At 47.6% G+C, this 19,969-nt stretch overlaps 1 protein-coding gene across 1 annotated transcript in view; it reads right to left on the reverse strand.

Moving 5' to 3' along the window:
* LOC308512392 (cyclin-Q-like) overlaps positions 1-18,119 on the reverse strand; it is a gene marked incomplete at both ends in the record, with an annotated part of 109,329 nt that extends 91,210 nt beyond the window's left edge. Inside the window, 2 exons of the mRNA XM_081082157.1 lie at positions 16,871-17,622; positions 18,115-18,119. Of these exons, the coding sequence (XP_080938283.1) occupies positions 16,871-17,622; positions 18,115-18,119 (757 nt within the window). The remainder of the gene's footprint in view (positions 1-16,870; positions 17,623-18,114) is intronic.
* Between the last annotated feature and the right edge of the window lie 1,850 nt (positions 18,120-19,969).

Below are 19,969 nucleotides of genomic sequence, written 5' to 3' on the forward strand. Positions count from 1 at the left end.
ATGTGTCATGTTTGGTTTATCCATTCAGCCACTCGATGTCTTTTGGTTGGAGCATTTGGTCCATTTACGTTTAAATTTATTATTGAAAGATACTTGTTGTAGCCATTTCTTTTTGTGTGTGGCTGTTTTCTTTCTGAGCTTTTTATTTCTTCTTTTTTGCACCAGTTCCTTTCGCATTTCTTGCATTGCTGGCTTGGTGGTGATAAACTCCCTTAGCCTTTTTTTGTCTGTGAAGCTTCTTATTTCCCCTTCAACTTTGAATGATAGCCTTGCTGGATAGAGTATTCTTGAATTCAGTCCTTTACTTTGCATCACTTGCAAATATCGTCCTTTTTTTTTTTTTTTTTTGCCTGATGTTTCTCTTGAGTAATCATTTGATAATCTAATGGGAGATCCCTTGAATGTAACTTTCCGTCTCTCTCTTGCAGCCTTTAAGATATTCTCTTTGTCCTGAACTTTTGCCATGGTAATTATGATGTGTCTTGATGTGTTTCTTTTCAGGTTCACCTTGTTTGGGACTCTCCGTGCTTGAGTGTTTTTTTTCTTCCCCACCTCAGGGAAGTTTTCTGATATTATTTCTTCCAGTAGGTTTTCTAACCCTTGTTCCTCTTGCTATAGTCCTGGCACCCCTATTATTCGTATGTTGTTTCATTTCATGTTGTCCAATAGTTCCCTTAGGCTCTCCTTCTCTCTTTTAATTTTTTTTCTCCAGTTGCTGTTCAGTTTGGGTGTGTTTTGTTTCCCTGTCTTCTAATTTGCTAATTCGGTCCTCGATTTCTCCTAGTCTACTGTTGAAACTTTCAATGGTGTTTTTTTATTGCAACTTCATAAAGGGACCTTCTAGTCTTGCTTCTTCCCCAAACCCACCATTTGATTTTACCCATTCTTAAATAACAGAAGACCTACTTTTTAAAAATTAAATATCATCCATTTCTTAGTATCATTTTCAGTCTCTTTTGGTGCACTGGGATTTTCAGTCATTTTTTTTTTCATTCACTTTTTCTATGCTTTAATAAATCTTTTGCACAGGTAAGTACATTTAGTTGGAGCTATAAGACAACATCAAAACAGACAAAAAAGAGGCATTCTGGATCTTATCAAAATAACTATATTGAGGAAATTCTTGACTAAATCTTACCTTCAGAAATACTTCCACCCCTTCTCCCACTTAAAACAATTTGTAACCTTCCACTTACAATAAAATAATTTATAGTATAGTTAACCTTGAACATCGTTTTATATTCTTTAAAAGCATTACTTCAAAACCCAGAAAATTCTCCGAAAAATTCTACAAGTAAATAGAGCAAATGTTATTGTACCTGAGCTTATGAATTTAAAATTTTCAGTCACAGTGGCTGCAGAATTTTTTCAATGTTGGTTTTATAATATGTAGGCAGCATAATGTATCTGTGTGTTTTGTTGTTGCTAATCCAAGTAGAGGACCTTTTTCTATTGTTTTTTTTTTCAACAGAAAGCATGGAAGGGGAGGTGGGAGTGAGGAGAGAGAGAGAGAGAGAGAGAGAGAGAGAGAGAGAGAGAGAGAGAGAGAGACATCATGGTTAACATTACTTTTGAATGAGCATACACCATGACAAAGTGGATACGTTCTGGGGAAGTAGGATAATACAACATCCAGAAATCAATAAACATGATGCATCACGTAAACAAATTGAGAGATATTCATAGGAATTGATGCAGAAAAAGCATTTGATAGAATCCAACACCCAATCCTATATAATAAGACAGAAACATGCAACTTAATCATCCCTCTGCTATGCTCAAGCCACACCTACACGCCACACCCACAAGCCAATCAGGAGTGTGTTTACAAATTAACCCAACTAAGATGATGGTGGCCATGGAGCTGGAGTAAGCAGGAGGCTTGGGTTGCTCCCTGCGATGGAGGAAGCCAAGCTTCCCGCCTGCTCTGGCAAGCGCTTGGCTTCACTCAATGCTAGAAAGTTTCAATTATAGAAGATAAATAAATTCTGATACCTGCTTCCAGCCAACCTCTACTCAAGGACGGGCTAGGAGCCTGGGTTGCCAGGGACAATGCAGGTTTCCAGCCAGACCTGGGCTCTGCTCAAGGCTATAAGTTTCAATTATAGAAGATAGCTAAATCCCAGAAAAACAGAAAAAAGAGAAAAAGGAGAGGCTGGGAGCGTAGGTTGCCCAGGGACATGGCAGGCCTGGAAATGGCCATCAGCCCCTCACCCATGCTCGCCGGGAACCCCAGCGGGACTCTCCCACCCTGAAGGGGCTGTGAGCAGCCTGAAAATGGTTCTGAGCCCCTCACCCAGGCTGGCTACACACCCATGTGGTGACGGTCCCTACTGCGGGGCTCGGCCAGCCTGCAAATAGCCATCAGCACCTCACCCACAGTGGCCAGGCACCACAGTAGGGACCCCCCAACCCTGAAGAGGATGTGGCCAGCCTGAAAACAGCCCTCAGCCCCTCACCCAGGCGGGGCAGGCACCCCCACGGGTTGAGGATCCCCACTGGAGGGCTTCGACAGACTGCAAAATGCCATCAGCCCCTTACCCAGGTTGGACAGGCACCCCAGCGGGACCCCCACCCTGATCCGGACACACTTCAGGGCAAAACTGCCGGCCCCCACCCGTGCACCAGGCCTCTGTCCTCCTATATAATAAAAGGGTAATATGAAAATTGACCCTAACAGCAAAACGACTGGGAATTACTGGTCAATATGATGCACACTAACCACCAGTGGACAGACACTTAATGCAGGAGCTTCCCCCTGGTGGTCAGTACCCTCCCACAGGCGGAGCTCTGCTCAGCCACAAGCCAGGCTGACGACTGCCAGCACAGTGTTGGTGGTGGTAGCCTCTCCCGCCTCCTCATCACCGCTCTGGATATCCGATTGCAGCTTAGGCCTGCACCCTCTGGCAAGTGGCTATCCCCCAAGGGCTCCTGGGCTGCCAGAGGGAGATCTGACTGCCAGCTTAGGCCTGATCCCTCAGGCATTAGGCCTTAGCCAGAAGGTGGACATCCTACAAGGATCCCAGACTGCAAGAAGGCATAGGCCTCAGGCCAGGCTGAATGACTCCCCCCCTCCCTCCCCACCAAGTGCACAAATTTTTCTGCACTGGGCCTCTACTTTTGATAAAAATTCTCAGCAAACTGGGAACAGAGGGATCATACCCTCTATATGACAAACCTACAGACAACAACATACTCAATGGGCAAAAAACATTAAGAAGAGAAATAAGACGGGGATGCCCACTCTCACTTCTGTTCGACAGAGTACTGGTAGTGCTAGGCAATGCAATCAGACAAGAAGAAGTCAAACAAGGCATGCCCACTGGAAAAGAAGAAGTAAAACTGTCATTATTCACAGATGGCATAGTACTGTCCATAGAAATACATAAAGAATCCATCAAAAAACTAGGAGATTTAATAAATGAATTTGGCAATGCAGCAGGATACAAAATTAACACCCAGAATTCTATGGCTTTTTGATACACCAATAATGAACTTACAGAAATAAAAACTAAAGAAACCAAAACAAAACAAAACAAAAAATCTCATTTACATTTGCAACAAAAAGTTAACATACCTAGGAATAAACTTAACTAAGGAGGTAAAAGACCTGTTCTTGGAAAACTACAGGAAATTTAAAAGAGATAGATGAAGACAAAAGCAAATAGAAGAACACACCACATTCATGGATTGGTAGAATCAACATCATTAAACGTTCATACTACCTAGAGCAATCTACAGTTTTAATGTATTCCCCATTAAAATACCAATGGCATGTCTCACAGACCTAGAACAAAGTCTCCAAAAATTCCTATGAAATTACAAAAGACCCCAAATAGTCACAGCAATCTTGACAAAGAAGAACAAAGTTGGATGGATCACAATACCAGATATCAAGCTATATTACAAAGCCACCATTCTCAAAACTGCCTGTTACTGGCACTAAAACAGACATATAGACCAATGGAATGGAATAGAGAACCCAGAAGTCAATCCAAGCAGTTATGCTCAATTAATATTTGACAAAGGAGGCAAAATCATACAATGGAGTCATACTGTCTCTTCAAAAATTGATGTTGGACAAATAGCACAGATACATGTAAAAAAAATGAATCTAGACCACCAACTTACACCATACACAAAAATAAACTGAAAATGGGTAAAGGACTTAAAGGTAAGTGGGTAACCTTGAAAATCTTAGAAGAATCCATAGGCAGAAAAATAGCAGGCATCTGTCTCAGCAGTACCTTTACTGATACAGCTCCTAGGGCAATGGAAACTGAGGAGAAAAGAAACAAATGGGACGACGTCAAATTAAAATGCTTCTGTAGAGAAGAAGCAGCCAAAAAATACAACAACAACAACAAAACAAGGAAGTCCACTGCCTGGGAGAATATATTTACCAACGTTATATCCAATAAGGACCTATTCTCCAAAATTCATAATGATCTCATTCAAACAAAAGGAAGATTAATATTCCACTCAAAATGTGGGCATAGGATTTAGATACTTTTTGAAAGTGAACATACAGAAAACCAAGAGACATATGAAAACATGCTCCAAATCACTAATCATTCAAGAGATTCAAGTCAAAAGGACAATGAGATACCATCTCACACTGGTCAGAATGGCTATCATCAACAGTTCAACACACAACAAGTGCTGGCAAGGATGGGGTGTAAAAGGAATCCTCTTGCATTACTTGTGGGAATGCAGACTGGTGTAGCAACTATGCAGAATACTATGGAGTTTCCTCAAAAAATTGAAAAAATGGAGCTCCCATTTGAACAGCAATCCCACTACTAGGAACATATCTCAAGAAATGACAAACACCAATCAGAAAGAGCATATGCACCCACATATTCAGAAGAAAAGCCAGTGAGAATGAAAGAAATGTGATGCAGATAGCAAAGCAATGACCTGCAGGCCCAGAGAATGAGCCCTTTTCCTGGCTTTGTTCTCCTAAGCCTTGGATCTGCAAGAATGGAGGCTACAGCCCCCTATAGCCATAAGCCTTCCCCTTGGCTCCAACTTGGACCTCAGAGACCTTCCATGTTGAAGTGCCCTCTTACCTAGATCCTATGAACCTGTTTATTATTACATTTTTATTTCTCATCCCAGGATATGTTTACTGGTGAGAGGAGAGAGAGAGAGAGAGAGAGAGAGAGAGAGAGAGAGAGAGAGAGAGAGAGAGAGAGAGAGAGAGAGAGAGAGAGAGAGAGAGAGAGAGAGAGAGAGAGATATCCCTTGCTTCCCTTAATCACCCTGACCAGGAATCCAACACAAAACCGAGGTGAATTCCCTGACCTGCCAGACTAGCAACCTCTGGTGTTTGGGACCAGGCTCCAGCTCATGGAGACACCAGCCAGGACTGTGACTGTCCATTCTACCAGGGGCAAATGTGTACCAGTCTGTAAGTGACACAGAAAGCAAATTCGCCATGTGCAAACTCTGACGCTTGCATCAATGCGAAGAGCAGGTGGTAACAGTCAGGAAAAGGACAGAGGATTATTTATACTTCAGAAGGGGGGTGCAAGGAGGAGTTTGCATGGAGGTTGGTGGCCTGCAGTGGTGCTGGCGAAGGGAGGGGTGGAGCAGAATGGGGCCAAGTGCAGTCTTGCTCACTGATTGAAGTTCATGTGCAAAGAGCATCTTGTGCATGGCCAGTGCACCCAGCATAGCTGGTGCATCCTCCTTTCCACGAGGAGGCCCCAAACCCCCTGTGTAGGAGACGCACCCTATGAAACCAAGACTATGCCTAAAGGATCCAGATAAGGGACCTGGGGACATGAAGTGAGCTCCAAGCACTGCCACCTGCTTGTTGGCATCTGCCCAGTTCAGGACCAGTGCCATCTGGAGGTGGGGGGTGGGGGGGAGGGGGCGGGTCCTGCTGGGTCAGTAGACTGCTGATCTCGCCAGCACTTTGTGTCAGAAGTGTACCCGCAAGGGCCCTTAGGGTGAACACAGGAGCTTGTGTGTACAGGTGCAGGGCGGGGCGTGGGAGGGACCACGCAACCCAGGGCAGGAGTGGTGGCGAGGTGACCTCCAAGTTAAGCGTGATGCTGTGCAGAAACCGAGGTCCTAGGAGGCGAGGGCCCAGGTGCTGCTGGGGCGGAGCAGCTACTGGACATGGACCTTCTCTCCCAGGTGGTGGAAGCTGAGGCTGGGGACAAAATGAGTGCAGCAGAGGAGGCGGAGTCCCAAGTAGAAGCAGAGGCGAAGCCTGAGGAGCAGCGAGCAGAGCCAGGGCCCAGTGGGACAAGCACCCGGCCCACACTGGAGGTGCTGGCGGCCCTTCAGGTCCAGCTGAGCATTGAGAGCGCCCGAGCCAGCAGAGCCTACCTTCGGGTGAAGCGCAAGACCTCTCGGCGTAGAAAGCCCATTCTTGAGTGCAGAAGGGCCATCATCCAGTGCATCCCCAACTTCTGGGCCCAAGCTGTATCCTTGCCTGAGCCCTTCTGGCTTCACTGCTGACAAAGACCACAGGGAGTAAACGGAGGAGGAGCCAGGAGAAGGTGAAGCGGAGGAGGACAGAGGAAAGGGCCTCCCCTCCCCAGTGGCACAGCACTGGGCAAAGCGATGGCCGGCTTCTAGGTGTCAGGTCAGGAAGTATGGGCACAACGTACCACACCACAATCAGATAGTGGAAGGGCACCTTTTCTGGGCAGTGGAAAGATCCTTGGAGGTAGTGTTTTGTGTTTCTCCCTTTTTGACCAAAAAGCTCAGTGTAAACACTCAGCTCGTTTTAGCCAGGTTTAAGGCGAATGCTTCCAGTGTCCTCTCTCAACACATCAGATGCCCATAGGAATTCCAGGCAGGCTTCCTCCCTCCTTCCACAGACACACAAACACAGGTATACACAAAGGACCAGAGGTACACACACACACACACACACACACACACACACACACACACCCTTTTATTGCAACTCGTGTGCAAAAAAAGGCTTATTTCCAACCCGGAATGCAGCCTTTGTGACCCACATGGACCTCTAGAAGATGTGTGCTGCCACTGTTTCTGGAGACCATACATTTCGTGTAGGCGATCCCAAGGGACAAGGCCAGGGTACATGCAGACACCCTAAGCCAGTGGTTCTCAACCTTCCTAATGCCACGACCCTTTAATACAGTTCCTCATGTTGTGGTGACCCCCAACCATAAAATTATTTTCGTTGCTACTTCATCACTGTAATGTTGCTACTGTTATGAATCATAATGTAAATATCTGATAGACAGGATGTATTTTCATTGTTCGTGACCCACAGGTTGAGAACCGCTGCCCTAAGCACTGCTTCATCTGCACAGGCACACGGAGGACAGGGAGGGCTCAGAACATGTCTGGAAATGAACCCACGATTGTTAGGGCAGGTTCATGCTCAGGTGATCATGAACCCACAGGTACCATTATTGTGAGCATGTGTGAAGAAAGTGTAGTTGGTGAGGAGGTTGGAACAGGGGCAATGTCTGCCATCCACGGCCAACTCTCGTATGCCCCTAGGATGGCTCCGTGTCTTTTAGCTGCCCATTTCGTTTCACAGCCTCTGAGAGCTCCTTGACCAAAAGCAGATCCGGAACCACCCGCAGATATCAGCCATCATCACTGAGGAAGATGAAGACCTGCTGAACTACTTGATCAATGTGGAGGTCAGACTGGGAGGCAGAGTGGAGCGTGGGATGAGGGCTTTGGCACCCAGTGGGACGTGTCCCAGCATAAAGAAAGGGAGGGGAGGTGGGTGATTCCTGCAGGCAGGCTCACTCCAGAAGCTGGCAGACAAGACACTTTACTAGTTGCATCTCTTGGCAGGTGAAGGAAGTGAGCCTTCCCAAATACCGCTGCAAGTTGATGTTTTACTTCCGGAGCAACCCCTACTTCCTGAATGACCTGATCGTTAAGCAATATGATGTCAGCCTTGCAGGTGAGTGACAGTTCCCAGGATGGGCCTTTGGAAGAGCAGGAAAATGGTGGGTGGGTGTTGACATTGGACCGATGGGAATCCAGCCTTCCAACTTCCTTCCTGCAGGGTACAGGGCCTCCAGATCCACTCCAATCCTCTGGTTCTGGGATTATGAATGTGGAGCCCCCAGCCGCCGGCAAGATACAAGCAGCGTCAGCTTCTTCAAATGGTTGTCTGAACATACCCTGCCCGGGTCAGGCAAGATTGCTGAGGTGATTGATACTGCTCTGGCCACTGTCAGAAAATGTAATGGTGGAAGCCCCACGTGCTTGAAAAGCAGAGTAGCAGACTGGTCTGGTCCCCCTCTTCCCTGTGTTCCTTCCCAGATCATCAGCGAGGACCTGTGGCCCAATCCTTTGCAGTACTACCTCGCAGACTCAGGACCCAGAGGAGGGAGCTACAGAGGGGACCTGTTGGAGAGGAGGAGCCCCCCTGCTGGGCATTAAAAGGTGAGTAGTTGCCCCTGTGAATCTCCTTAGAAAAGTGGATGTGGAAAACCGGGCCTGGGTAAATTGGAGGTAACCTAGTGCACCAGGAATGTGTGTGAGAGCAGCAAAGGGAAACTGGGAGTCCTGGTGCCCACAGAATGTAAGCAGATGGGGGCGCTGTAAGCACCATGGCTTTCAGGATGACTGGCCTCGGGCCCTGGGCAACAAACATGGTTCTTCATCATGTTTCTGCAATCCTGTTGTAGGTGCTTTCACCACCCACTTAGGCCTCTTGCCACTCCAGTGGAGTCCTACCTTCCCATGCCTTACCCGTTTTCAGTGCCTCTAATTCACGTTTCTTTGTTTTTATACCCACCGCTCAGTTCCGCTGAGCTGAGCCCACAATGTTGGCAATGGCAGCAGGATCTGGACGAGACTATTGAAGTCCTGGGGTAGGAAAGTTAAACAGGCCAGGAAAAGGCACGGTGTACTGACTGTGGACATGTGCTTCAGAGGGGCCCCACACACCTTCAGGCACATGCCAGTGTCTGTGAGTGTGGGTGTGTGTGTATAGAAGGGGACACTCCAGATTCAGAGGAGATGGAGCAGAACATCAAATATGGCCCCGAAGGACCGAAAAGATGTGGTGTTTGGGCACACACCAAGGTTGGCTGAGGGATTCTGTCCATTCCCTTTACACAGGAGGAAAAGAGGAGAAAAGGATCGCCTGAGGAAGAGTCAGAGAGCATATGCCACCTAACATGAGTGTCACTGAAAGAACCATAAAGAAGCTTGCAAGGTGTTGCTGACTCTGCGTTGTTGGTAGCAGGGAAATGTAATAGTATTGGGCAAAGACCTCACAAGGGGCTGTGGGAGCAGCATCTCCAGCATTTCAGCCTGCCTGGACAGTGGCAGGGCTACAGAAGAGGAGACACCAGGCCTCGGAAGGCCTTCTGATATTGTTCCCTTCTTTCAGGGTGTTGTCTGGGAGGAGGAAGGAAGAATGGCTGACTTCTGATGACAAGTATTATAATTTGGGCAGGAGTGCAGGGGGCGACTTTAGATCCTGTCTCTTAGGCTCTCAACTCCCTTGGCTTGGGCGGTCACTCACATAGACATGCCATGGTCAGACAGAAGACAGCTGGCCTTTTCAAGATGGAGGCACTGCTCAACAGAAGCCATGAGCCTGTCCTGTGAACGTGAAAGTTTACAGGTAGAGCCACCCTCCCTGTGTGGGGCAGACTTGCATGGAAGTGATGTGGGGTGTGGGGCAGAGGAGAGGAGTTACACGCCAGGGAGGGTGCTAAGGCCTGGGGTGTATGGAGGCAGGTGCGCACTGCAGCACCCTGCATGGGTTGCACTTGGGAAAGGGAAAAGGTCAAAACTCTGTCAGTAGACCAAAGCCTTCCTTGTACACAGACAACCGCATAAGCCAATCCGAACATTCTAGAGGGGGGAACCTCAACACAACAAAGTTTATTTTCCTGTCAAGCAAGAATGAAATGGGAAACCCATTCCCAAAGGAGGCAATCACATGAACAAAACTTGCCTTTTGTTGAAGTGGGGGCCTGGCGTGCCTTTCTCCATTCCAGTCTTCACACTCAGGTTTTGGGGAGGATTTTGGTGTGTGAAAGTGGGTGGGCTTCCTCAGGAACCTGGGGCTGCAGGGGCCAGGTTCATACACCAGGGCTGTGACTAAGGGGCGGAGTTGCGCAGGGTGACGCCCACTGCCCTGCCCTTGATTGAAGGAGACTTTTCAGGAGCCCATCCAGAGACTGCAGGCTGGGCCTGGCCAGTTGCCTTCTGTACCACATGCTCACATGACCAGCGCCTGTGCATGAGCCCAGTGTGCACCCACTCAGCACACCAGGGCCTGGATGCATGCACCAGTGAGCGAGCGCCTTGCATGGACTCAGCAGGCTCTGCACCACCTGCTCCTTCACAGCACCAGTCTCAGAGCCAGGGGGCATCCAGAGTCAGGCTGTGTTGGGAGACTGAGGGGCTCCTGGGGGCAGCGCGTTTCCTCTCAGTTCCACTAGGGGGCCTTCAGCTTCAGGGCGCCTGAGGACTCACAGTGCACCCCAGGGCCATTGCACCAGGAAGGACAGGGCAAGCAGGATGGCCCAGAGGCTTTTAGCTTCACCTCGGTGCAGGAAAGTGGTGATACCCAGGACACAAGGGCACAGGAGGTTTGGAGGAAAGCTATAGGGCTGGAGAGGGAGGATTTCATGCAGGTGAGGGAGGCTGTGATCCTGGAGCTGAGGTTGGATGCAGGTAAGAAGTTTGGCTAGATCTTGAGTGGGGTGCAGGGGAGGACTGGGTGGCTGCAGAGCAGTGTGTGCAGGGAGAGGAGAGTGAGGTGCAGCAGGGAACCCAGAGTGAGGAGCAAGGGGAAGACAAGGAAGGCCTGGGGGAGGAGTTGTAGGCACAGGCTCAGTTTGTCCTGTGGACAGAGGGCCTTCTGCAGGTGGTGCCATGGCAGGCCATGTGGGCAGGGGAGTAGGTTTTCCCACATCTGCAGGTGGGGAGGCAGGAGGAGGTGGTGAGTGAAGAGCTGAGGCTGGAGGCACACGCTCCAGGTGACCCGCAAGGGAGTGACCACCAGGAGGATGGGTGGATGGAGGAGCAATTAATTGCAGGGGAGCAGTTTGTCCTGCAGGGGGAGGGGAAGTGCACCATGGAGGCAGTGGAACAGGTGGGAGAGGTGGAGCCTCAGTCCAAGGCCAAAGCAAAGCCAGAAGAAGAGGAGCCAGTGCAGCAGGAGCAGGCCCAGTCAGGGCCCGGGGCCAAGTTAACCTGGTCCCCTCTGGAGGTGCTCCAGCCCCTTCAATTGGAGATGGAGCCCATGAATGAGCAAGCCAGCAGGGCCTTCTCTCGGCTCAGGTGCAGGACTCGGCAGAGGCTCAAGCCCTATTTCAAACAGAGAAGCCTCAATATCCGGCGCATCCCTGGGTTCTGGCTCACAGCTGTATCCTTGAGGGTAGAGGAGCAGGATCACAAGGAGCATGGGACAGTGCAGGAGAACGTTGTAAGCGGGGATGATTCCCATAGAAAAAAACATTGAGGACAATCTAGGGGCAGTGCGCCCCAGTCTGGCCCAGGACCCTGGAGACACCCTCTGTCTTATACAGGCACCATAGAAGCAGTACCTGAGGGTCCAGGGGCAGAGCTCCAAGGCAGAGGCACGCATACACCAGGGGCTGATGCCCACAGACAGGGCTGTGTTGCACGGGCTGTTCTGGGACTAACTAACGCTGCCTTACAGGCCGTCTCTATGTCCAATTCCTCAGTCAGAAGCAGGAATGTGTGATGTGTAGCCTGTCAAGCCCTCAGCACAAAACAATCTGGTGGGCATCAGGGTCTGTCAGGAAACAGAGTGGTGCTGTGCCCCTTTCTGCCCTTGATGGAGAAGGAGTGGCCTTAAGGGAAGGAGAGGCCAGGCCAGGCTGCTCTTTCTAGCTGGTCCATGCCCAGCTTCCAAGGTGCAGGTTGCTTGACCCAAAGCAGTTTGTCAACCACCCAGAGTTGTCGGCAATGATTAGGGTCCAAGAAGAAAACATCCTTGGCCACATGATCAATTTGAAGGTCAGTCCACCTGCTACATGGAGTGGTGGAGGGCAGGTGGGTAAGTGGCCTGTCCCTCAAAAGAGCTACATGCGGGAGCACTGGGCTGTGATTTCACTCCCTGGATCCACTTTCCTTCTGCAGGTGAGGGAAGTCAGGCATCCCTGGGGTTGCTGCACCATTAGCCTGTACTTCTGCAGCAACCCCTACTTCCACAACCATGTGATTGTGAAGGAGTATCTCATCACCCTCACAAGTAACAGGAGGCTCCCTGCATGGCCTTCAGCTGGTGGTGGGCAGGGATGGAAGGCGATGTACCCAGCTTCACATACCCCTCTCCTGCAGGATACAGGGTGTCCCGTGCCACTCCAATTCAGTGGTACCAGCATTGTGAATGAGAAGCCTACAGCCACAGGCTCCAGGACAGCAGCGCCAGCTTCTTCTACTGGTTCTCTGACCACAGTGTGGCAGAATCTGGCAGGATTGCTGTGGTGGGATGTCACTGGCCATGTCAGCATACAGCTTCCTGTGTCTGCCTGCTGCTTGCGTTTCTATTCTGGTCCCTGTGGTCTCCTGTTTGCCCTACCAGATCATCAGCAAGGACCTGTGGCTCAATCCCCTGGAGAACTATGAGAGGACGATGGCCCCCAGTGAGCAGACAGGACGGGTGAGGAGGGCCTGCCTGGGCTCTCCCCCGGTGTGCTGCCAGGCTCCCTCCTGGGCCATTACTTTTCTCTCACAGGGACACCTGGATGCTGCGAGGGATACAGCCTGTGACACCAGTGCCGCAGGGTGTGTGCCTGAGACAGCACTACCAGCACAACAAGGGCAGTGCAATTCCAGTTCAGGCGGGGGCGCTCAGTCAGGAGGAGGGAGTGTGCATGTCCACTGTCACTCAGAGTAAATGCAGATTACATGCGCCACTCCTCTGAACTCTCCCTCTAGGCCTCCCACAGCACCTTCAGGCCTTGCCACCAGCCCCTCAACAGGAGCTGGCATGACATGTTCTTCCTATACTCGTGTCTCTGAATCTTCCTCATGCCGAGGCCTAGGCTGCTGTGCTTCCACGCCGCATTGCCCTATTGCTGCTCACCACCATCTCCTATTTCCCCAAGGTCTTTTCTTCCTCCTGGGGCCAGTGGGAGAAGCCTGCGCCTTATCAGTATCTTAGGGTGCGAAGTGTGGGCCACAGAACTAGAGAAATCCTTGTTTTTCAACCTTGTCAGAGGTTCTTCAATCCTTTTATCCATTTAGGTTTTCCAAGGAGAATACCTCATTTGTTTACCCTCCCTAACTGGAAAACAGGGCAGCATGCCATGACGAAATAACACACTGCTTCATTTTGTATGCAGTTCACTTCAAAGACTTTATGCACTTATGGTCATAGACACCCTGGGAAATTTAGGGCCATGAATATAACTCACCATCCAAACACATTGCTTTTATGTGTAGTAAAATCAGACAAGAAATCCCATTTGCAGAGCACTTTCTTCTGAAATTTTTTTGTAATGTTAGTGTTTAAGGTTTTACAAAAAGTAATATATATGTCTCTTTCTTTTTTTCTACTGACCTCCCCCGGGCCTCCCCTATTCCTAGTCACTTGTTCTCGTCACCCACTCCCAGTGTCTTGCCTCTGTTGGTCTGTTCGTTGTGCTTATATTCTGAATATTTTAACAATAAAATATGTAAAATTTAAACATTTAAGTATATTGTAATTTAAATCAGCACTTATGATACAACCTTGTATAATTCAAACCTTGCCTCCAATCCTGAAACTTCATAATGGTACCTACAATTCTTTCTTTTTTTATTTTTTATTAAATCTTTATTTTTCAGATTATTACATTTGTTCCTCTTTGTTCCCCCCATAACTCCCCTCCTCCCAGTTCCTGCCCCACCCTCCGCCCTAACTCCCCACCCACTGTCCTCATCCATAGGTGCATGATTTTTGTCCAGTCTCTTCCCGCATCTCCCACACCCCTTTCCCCCCCAAGAATAGTCAGTCCATTCCCTTTCTATGTCCCTGATTCTATTATGATCACCAGATTATTTATTCACTTGATTCTTAGATTCACTTGTTGATAGATGCATGTTTGTTGCTCATAATTTGTATCTTTACCTTTTTCTTCTTCTTCCTCTTCTTAAAGGATACCTTTCAGAATTTCATAGAATCCTGGTTTGGTGGTGATGAACTCCTTTAGCTTTTCCTTATCTGTGAAGCTCTTTATCTGACCTTCAATTCTGAATGATAGCTTTGCTGGATAAAGTAATCTTGGTTGTAGGTTCTTGGTATTCATCACTTTGAATATTTCTTGCCACTCCCTTCTGGCCTGAAAGTTTCTGTTTGAGAAATCAGCTGACAGTCGTATGGGTATTCCCTTGTAGGTAACTGAGTTTCTTTCTCTTGCTGCTTTTAAGATTCTCTCTTTGTCTTTTGCTCTTGGCATTTTAAGTATGATGTGTCTTGGTGTGGTCCTCTTGGGATTCCTTTTGTTTGGGGTTCTCTGTGCTTCCTGGACCTGTAAGTCTATTTCTTTCACCAGGTGGGGGAAGTTTTCTGTCATTATTTCTTCAAATAGGTTTTCAATATCTTGCTCTCTCTCTTCTTCTGGCACCCCTATAATCCGGATGTTGGTATGCTTGAAGCTGTCCCAGAGGCTCCTTACACTATCTTCATATTTTCAGATTCTTTTTTCATTTTCTTTTCTGGTTGGGTGTTTTTTGCTTCTTTGCATTTCAAATCTTTGCCTTGATTCTTGCACTCCTCTGGTCTGCTATTGGGAGTCTGTATAGTATTTGTTATTTCAGTCTGTGTATGCTTAATTTCTAGTTGGTTCTTTATCATAACATCGAGGGTCTCATTAGATTTCTTGAGGATCTCACTACATTTATCGGAGGCTTCTAGACAGTTCTTAAGAGACCTTAAAAGTGTGGTTCTGAGCTCAATATCCTCCATTGACAGTTTTGTCCTGTTTCTTTGTCTCCGCATTTTTTATGCTTTCTTGGTGCACCCCCTAGTGGTCTTTGTGCGCAGTCTTGTTGTAGTTAAGTCTTGATTGTTGTTGGCAATACCAGGGTTGATTTCACCTCTAGGCTAACTGGCTATGAGAGTCCGCTGTGTCGGCAGTGGGAGAGCTTCTGTGATGGATCTCTAGGGCGGTGCTAATCTAACGTTTGCCTGAGGCTATCCAGCAAATGCCTCTGTGCAGGGCTTGGGTGGGGCAGGTCCCCGGGGATCTACAGGGTGGGTCAGAGCAAGCAGTTATGGCTGCTCTCAGTTCCATCCCTAGGGGCTCTGCCTTAGAGTTCCGACCAAAGCCAGACAGTCCCACTTCTCCCGTTTGAGTCTGGGTCCCTAGAGACTCGCCCGGATCTGGAGCTCAGAGTCTGAAACTCCCTCCCGATTGAAACCAACAACCGCACCCTCCGACTCCAGCCCACTCTGCGTGCACTCCGCACCTCAGTATTTCACTACAGCACCGCACCTCCTCTGAGTCCAGATATGATATTCTCTTTCCTCCTAGTTGTAGAATTTCCACTCAGCCAGAATTCCAGTGGTACTGGATGATGTCCGTTCCATCTTTTAGTTGTTTTTTGAAGTAGTTGTTCAAGGCAGCAATCTCCAGTGTTAACATATGCCACCATCTTGGTTTTCCAAACAATTCTTGATGCTTCCCCCAAACCTACCATTTCCTTTTAGTCATTCTTAAATAACAGAAGCCAAATTCTTTACAATAAAATTTTGTCGGTACCTTATCATTTTCAATTTCAGTGTCTAATTCTTCTGTCACAGCGGCTTCCCCCCCTGACTCCCTGAGCCCAATAAGGTGAGCCACTGTACTGCATGATTCACTCTCTCTTGCATACATGGTGTATCCTGTAATTGCCGCCTGCACTACACTCAGGACCTCTTACAGGGGTGTCCCATTGGCTGTTGCAGTAATTGCCGTGCCCCCATCATACCCATCTCCTCTGTGGCTGTAATAATCATCACAGGGACTGGACCACCATAAGTCAGAGGGGGCCTTCGTACTGGTGGTGCCCAGTTTTTTACTGGAATGTTGATCTTCCTTTTGTTTAATTGGATGAGTTCAGTATGAATTTTGGAGAATAGGTCCTTATCAGACATAACATTGGAAAATATCTTCTCCCAGGCAGTGTACTTCCTTGTTTTGTTGTTGTTGTTGTTCTTGTATTTGTTGGCTTCTCCTTCTCTGAAGAAGTGTTTTAATTTGACATCATCCCATTTGTTTCATTTCTCCTCAGTTTCCATTGCTCTAGGAGCTGTATCAGTAAAGGCATTGCTGAGACAGATTCCTGATATTTTGTCTTCTTCTAAGATTTTCATGGTTACCCACTTACGTTTAAATCCTTTATTCATTCCTAGTTTATACTTGTGTATGGTGTAAGTCGGTGGTCTAGATTAACTTTTTTTGCATGTATCTGTGCTAAAAGTCCAACACCAATAATTATTATGTTTTTATTTTGGCTTTGTAATATCTTTAATGAAACAAAATAAAATGTCCTCTATGTTATTTGAGTCATACTTTCTCTAAATCTTGCCTTTAAAAAAATCCCCTGGGGCACAGTCCCATCCGTTCTTTGATTTTCCTTCCACTGATCCCAAACCTCTGCTGTAGTCTGTGTCCTTTCAAAGGACAAAAGCAGACCTGGAGGCCTCAGAGCTGCCCGCAGCCTGCTCCTGCCCACGGTAGGTGCAGCGCCCATCACCATCTGGACCATGGCTGCCAGGCACAGTCAAAGCCTGAGAATCAAAGTGGCAGCATGTCAACGCCTTCACAGGCCTGTTTCCAGCAGCACAAAGCCAGTCCTCCCACCCAGTGCTCTGGGGACCGGCCGTCATGGCGATGTGGTGGCACCCTCCCCTGGCAGCTGAGCGTCCCAGGCTTTTCTTTGGGCAGACCTGGGCCAGGACCTTTGGGGATCTCTGTGTCCATGGTATAAATGCGAGTGAGATCAGACACAATGTTATCAATGATTGGCTTGGTAAGGTCGCCACTAAACACCTGCCACCATGGCTTCTTGGCCTTGGCCTCGGCGGGCACCTGGACCCCATAGACCTGCAGGGCCAGGTGGAGCACCGCCACCGCTATGTGCTGAGCCTGGAACTGGAGGCACAGCCCCCCGCGGTAGCTGTCCCGCAGCAGGGCCCAGGCAGTGACGGAGATGGGGGTCCGTTGCCAGCTGTAAGGATTCAGCCAGTTCTTGAGAGAAATCAGGTAGTGGAGCAGGTACCTGTGTGGGTGCTGAAAGGAGACTTGGAAGCGCAGTACCCGCAGCACAAGGAGCTCGCACTGCACAATGCTGTCCCGGATCACCCAGACTAGGGAGTCCATTTCCAAGGGCTCGCTGCCTGGGTGGAAGTACCTGTTGGACACGTTGATGATGTCACGGGTTCGCAGGGGCTGTTCTTCCACTTTGCCAGCCAAGTAAAGGGCAGACATGGCGACCAAGTAGGGGTCATAGGCGTCCAGGTTGATCTCGCAGAAGAACTTATGGTAAATGGCACAGGCGGTGGCGAGGGGAATGGACTGCATCCCTAGCTTGACACCTGCCTCCATGATGAACCTTGTCACGCGGAATTGCACCCGGGCCGGGGGTTCGGGCCACCCCTTGGCGCCTGGCGCCGCGTCCTCCTCTCTGCAGCTGGCCTGGCTAAGGTCCTCCATGGGGCCCTGCCCAGAGGCCCCAGACACCGAGGGAAGGGCAAGAGTCTCCAGTGCAGTGCCTGTGTCAGCAGAGTTCTATCCCAGTGCGCAGCTGCCCAGCCCCACCCCGCCCCGCCCCACCCCGCGGCCCCACCTACCCCGACCTGCCTAGGCCTGACTGCCATCCAGGTTCCAACACCAATTATTGAAGAGACTGTAAGACTGCATTCTATGTTTTTGCCTCCTTTGTCAAATATTAATTGAGCATAATGGTTAGGGTTGACTTCTATGTTCTCTGTTCTGTCCCATTGGTCTTTATGTCTTGTTTAGTGCCAGTAACAGGCATTTTTGAGAATGGTGGCTTTGTAATACAGCTTGATATCTGGTATTGTGATCCCTCCAACCTTGTTCTTCTTTGTCCAGATTCCTGTAACTCTTTGGGGTCTTTTTTTAAATCCATAGGAATTTTTGGAAACTTTCTTCTAGGTCTGTGAGTTACGCCATTGATAATTTAAGGGGGAATACATTAAAACTGTACATTGTTTTGGGGACTATGAACATTTTATTGATGTTGATTGTACCAAACCATGAATATGGTATGTTCTTCTATTTGCTTTAGTCTTCCTCTATCACTTTTTTCAATTTCCTGGAGTTTTCCAAGAACAGGTTTTTGCCTGATTAGTTAAGTTTATTCCTAGTCTTCTTAATTTTTTGTTGCACTGGCAAATGACATTTTTTTTTTTTTTTTTTTTTTTTTTAGTTTCTCTTTCTGAGTTCATTATCCGTGTATCAAAAAGCCATAGAATTCTGGGTGTTAATTTTGTACCCTGCTACATTGCCAAATTCATTTATTAAATCTCATAGTTTTTTTGATGGAATCTTTAGGTATTTCTATGGACAGCACAATACCATCTGAGAATTTTGACAGTTTTACTTTTGCTTTTCCACTTAGCATGCCTTGTTTGACTTCTTCTTGCCTGATCACATTGCCTAGCACTACCAGTACTCTGCCAAACAGAAGTGGTGAGAGTGGGCATCCCTGTCTTGTTCCTCTTCTTAGAGTAATTGTTTTTGCCCATTGAGTATGATGTTGTCTGTAGTTTTGTCACATAAGGCTTTTATAATGTTGAGGTATGATCCCTCTATGCCCAGTTTGCTTAGAGTTTTTATCAAAATTGAGTGTTGGATTTTGTCAAGTGCTTTTCCTGCACCAATTGATATGAATCTCTGACAATTTGTTTATGTGATGCATCACACTTATTGATTTCTGGATGTTGACTCATCCTACTTCCCCAGAATATATCCGCTTTGGCATGGTATATGCTCATTTCAATGTAATGTTGCATTGGATTTGTTAGAGTTTTGTTGAGGATTGCAACATCTATGGTCATCAGAGATATATTGGCCTGCATTTTACTATCTTTGTATTTTCTCTATCTGGTTTTCGGATTAGAGTAATGCTGGCTTCATAGAAACCATTTGAAATGGTACTTCCTTTGAATTTTATGCAATAGTCTGAGGAAGAAGGTATTAGTTTTTCTTTGAACACTTGGTAAAACTCCCTGTGAAGCCGTCTCGCCCAGGCTTTTGTTTGCTGCAAGTTATTTTTGTGACTGCTTGAATTTCCTGAGTAGTTATTGTCCTAGTCCTATGTTTTATTCTTCCTAACTGAGTTTAGGAAGATTGTATTTTTCTAGGAATATGTCCATTTCTTCAGGGTTGATCAGTTTGTTGGAGTAGAGTTGTCCATAGTATTTATTTACAATCCTTTTTATATCTGTGGGGTCTTTTGCTATTTTGCTCTTTCATTTCTGATTTTGTTTACTGGGGTCGTGTTGGTGAGCCTAGCTAGAGCTTAGTCAATCTGTTTTATCCTTTCAAACAAATAGCTCATGTCTTTATTAATCTTTTGTGCGGTTTTTGGTCTCTATGTCATTTATTTCTGCTGTGATCTTCATTATTTCCTTCCTGCTGCTCAGTTTGGGCTTTGCTTGTTGCTCTCTCTAACTTTTTAAGTTGTGGGGGTTAGATAATTTGTTAACTGTTTTTCTTGTTCTTTGAGTTAGGCCTGTAATGCTATGAAGTTCCCTCTAAGGATTACTTTCAGTGTGTCCCATAGATTTTGGACTTTTATTTTTAATTTTCATTTACTTCCAGGATGATTTTAATTTCTTCTTTAATCTCTTCGGTTACCCAGTTATCTATCTTTGTACATAAAAGCCCTGTGACCGGAATGGCAGAATGTCCAGAATAGCTGTTGGCTATGACTTGCATTGCGGCAGCCAACCAGCCTTATCTGGGCCCCAATCGGCCATATCCCTGACCAGGCTTGCTTCCCATCTGCCCGCAATCCC

This window comes from Myotis nattereri (assembly GCF_964212035.1).
Source record: "Myotis nattereri genome assembly, chromosome: Y".
Lineage (NCBI taxonomy): Eukaryota > Metazoa > Chordata > Mammalia > Chiroptera > Vespertilionidae > Myotis > Myotis nattereri.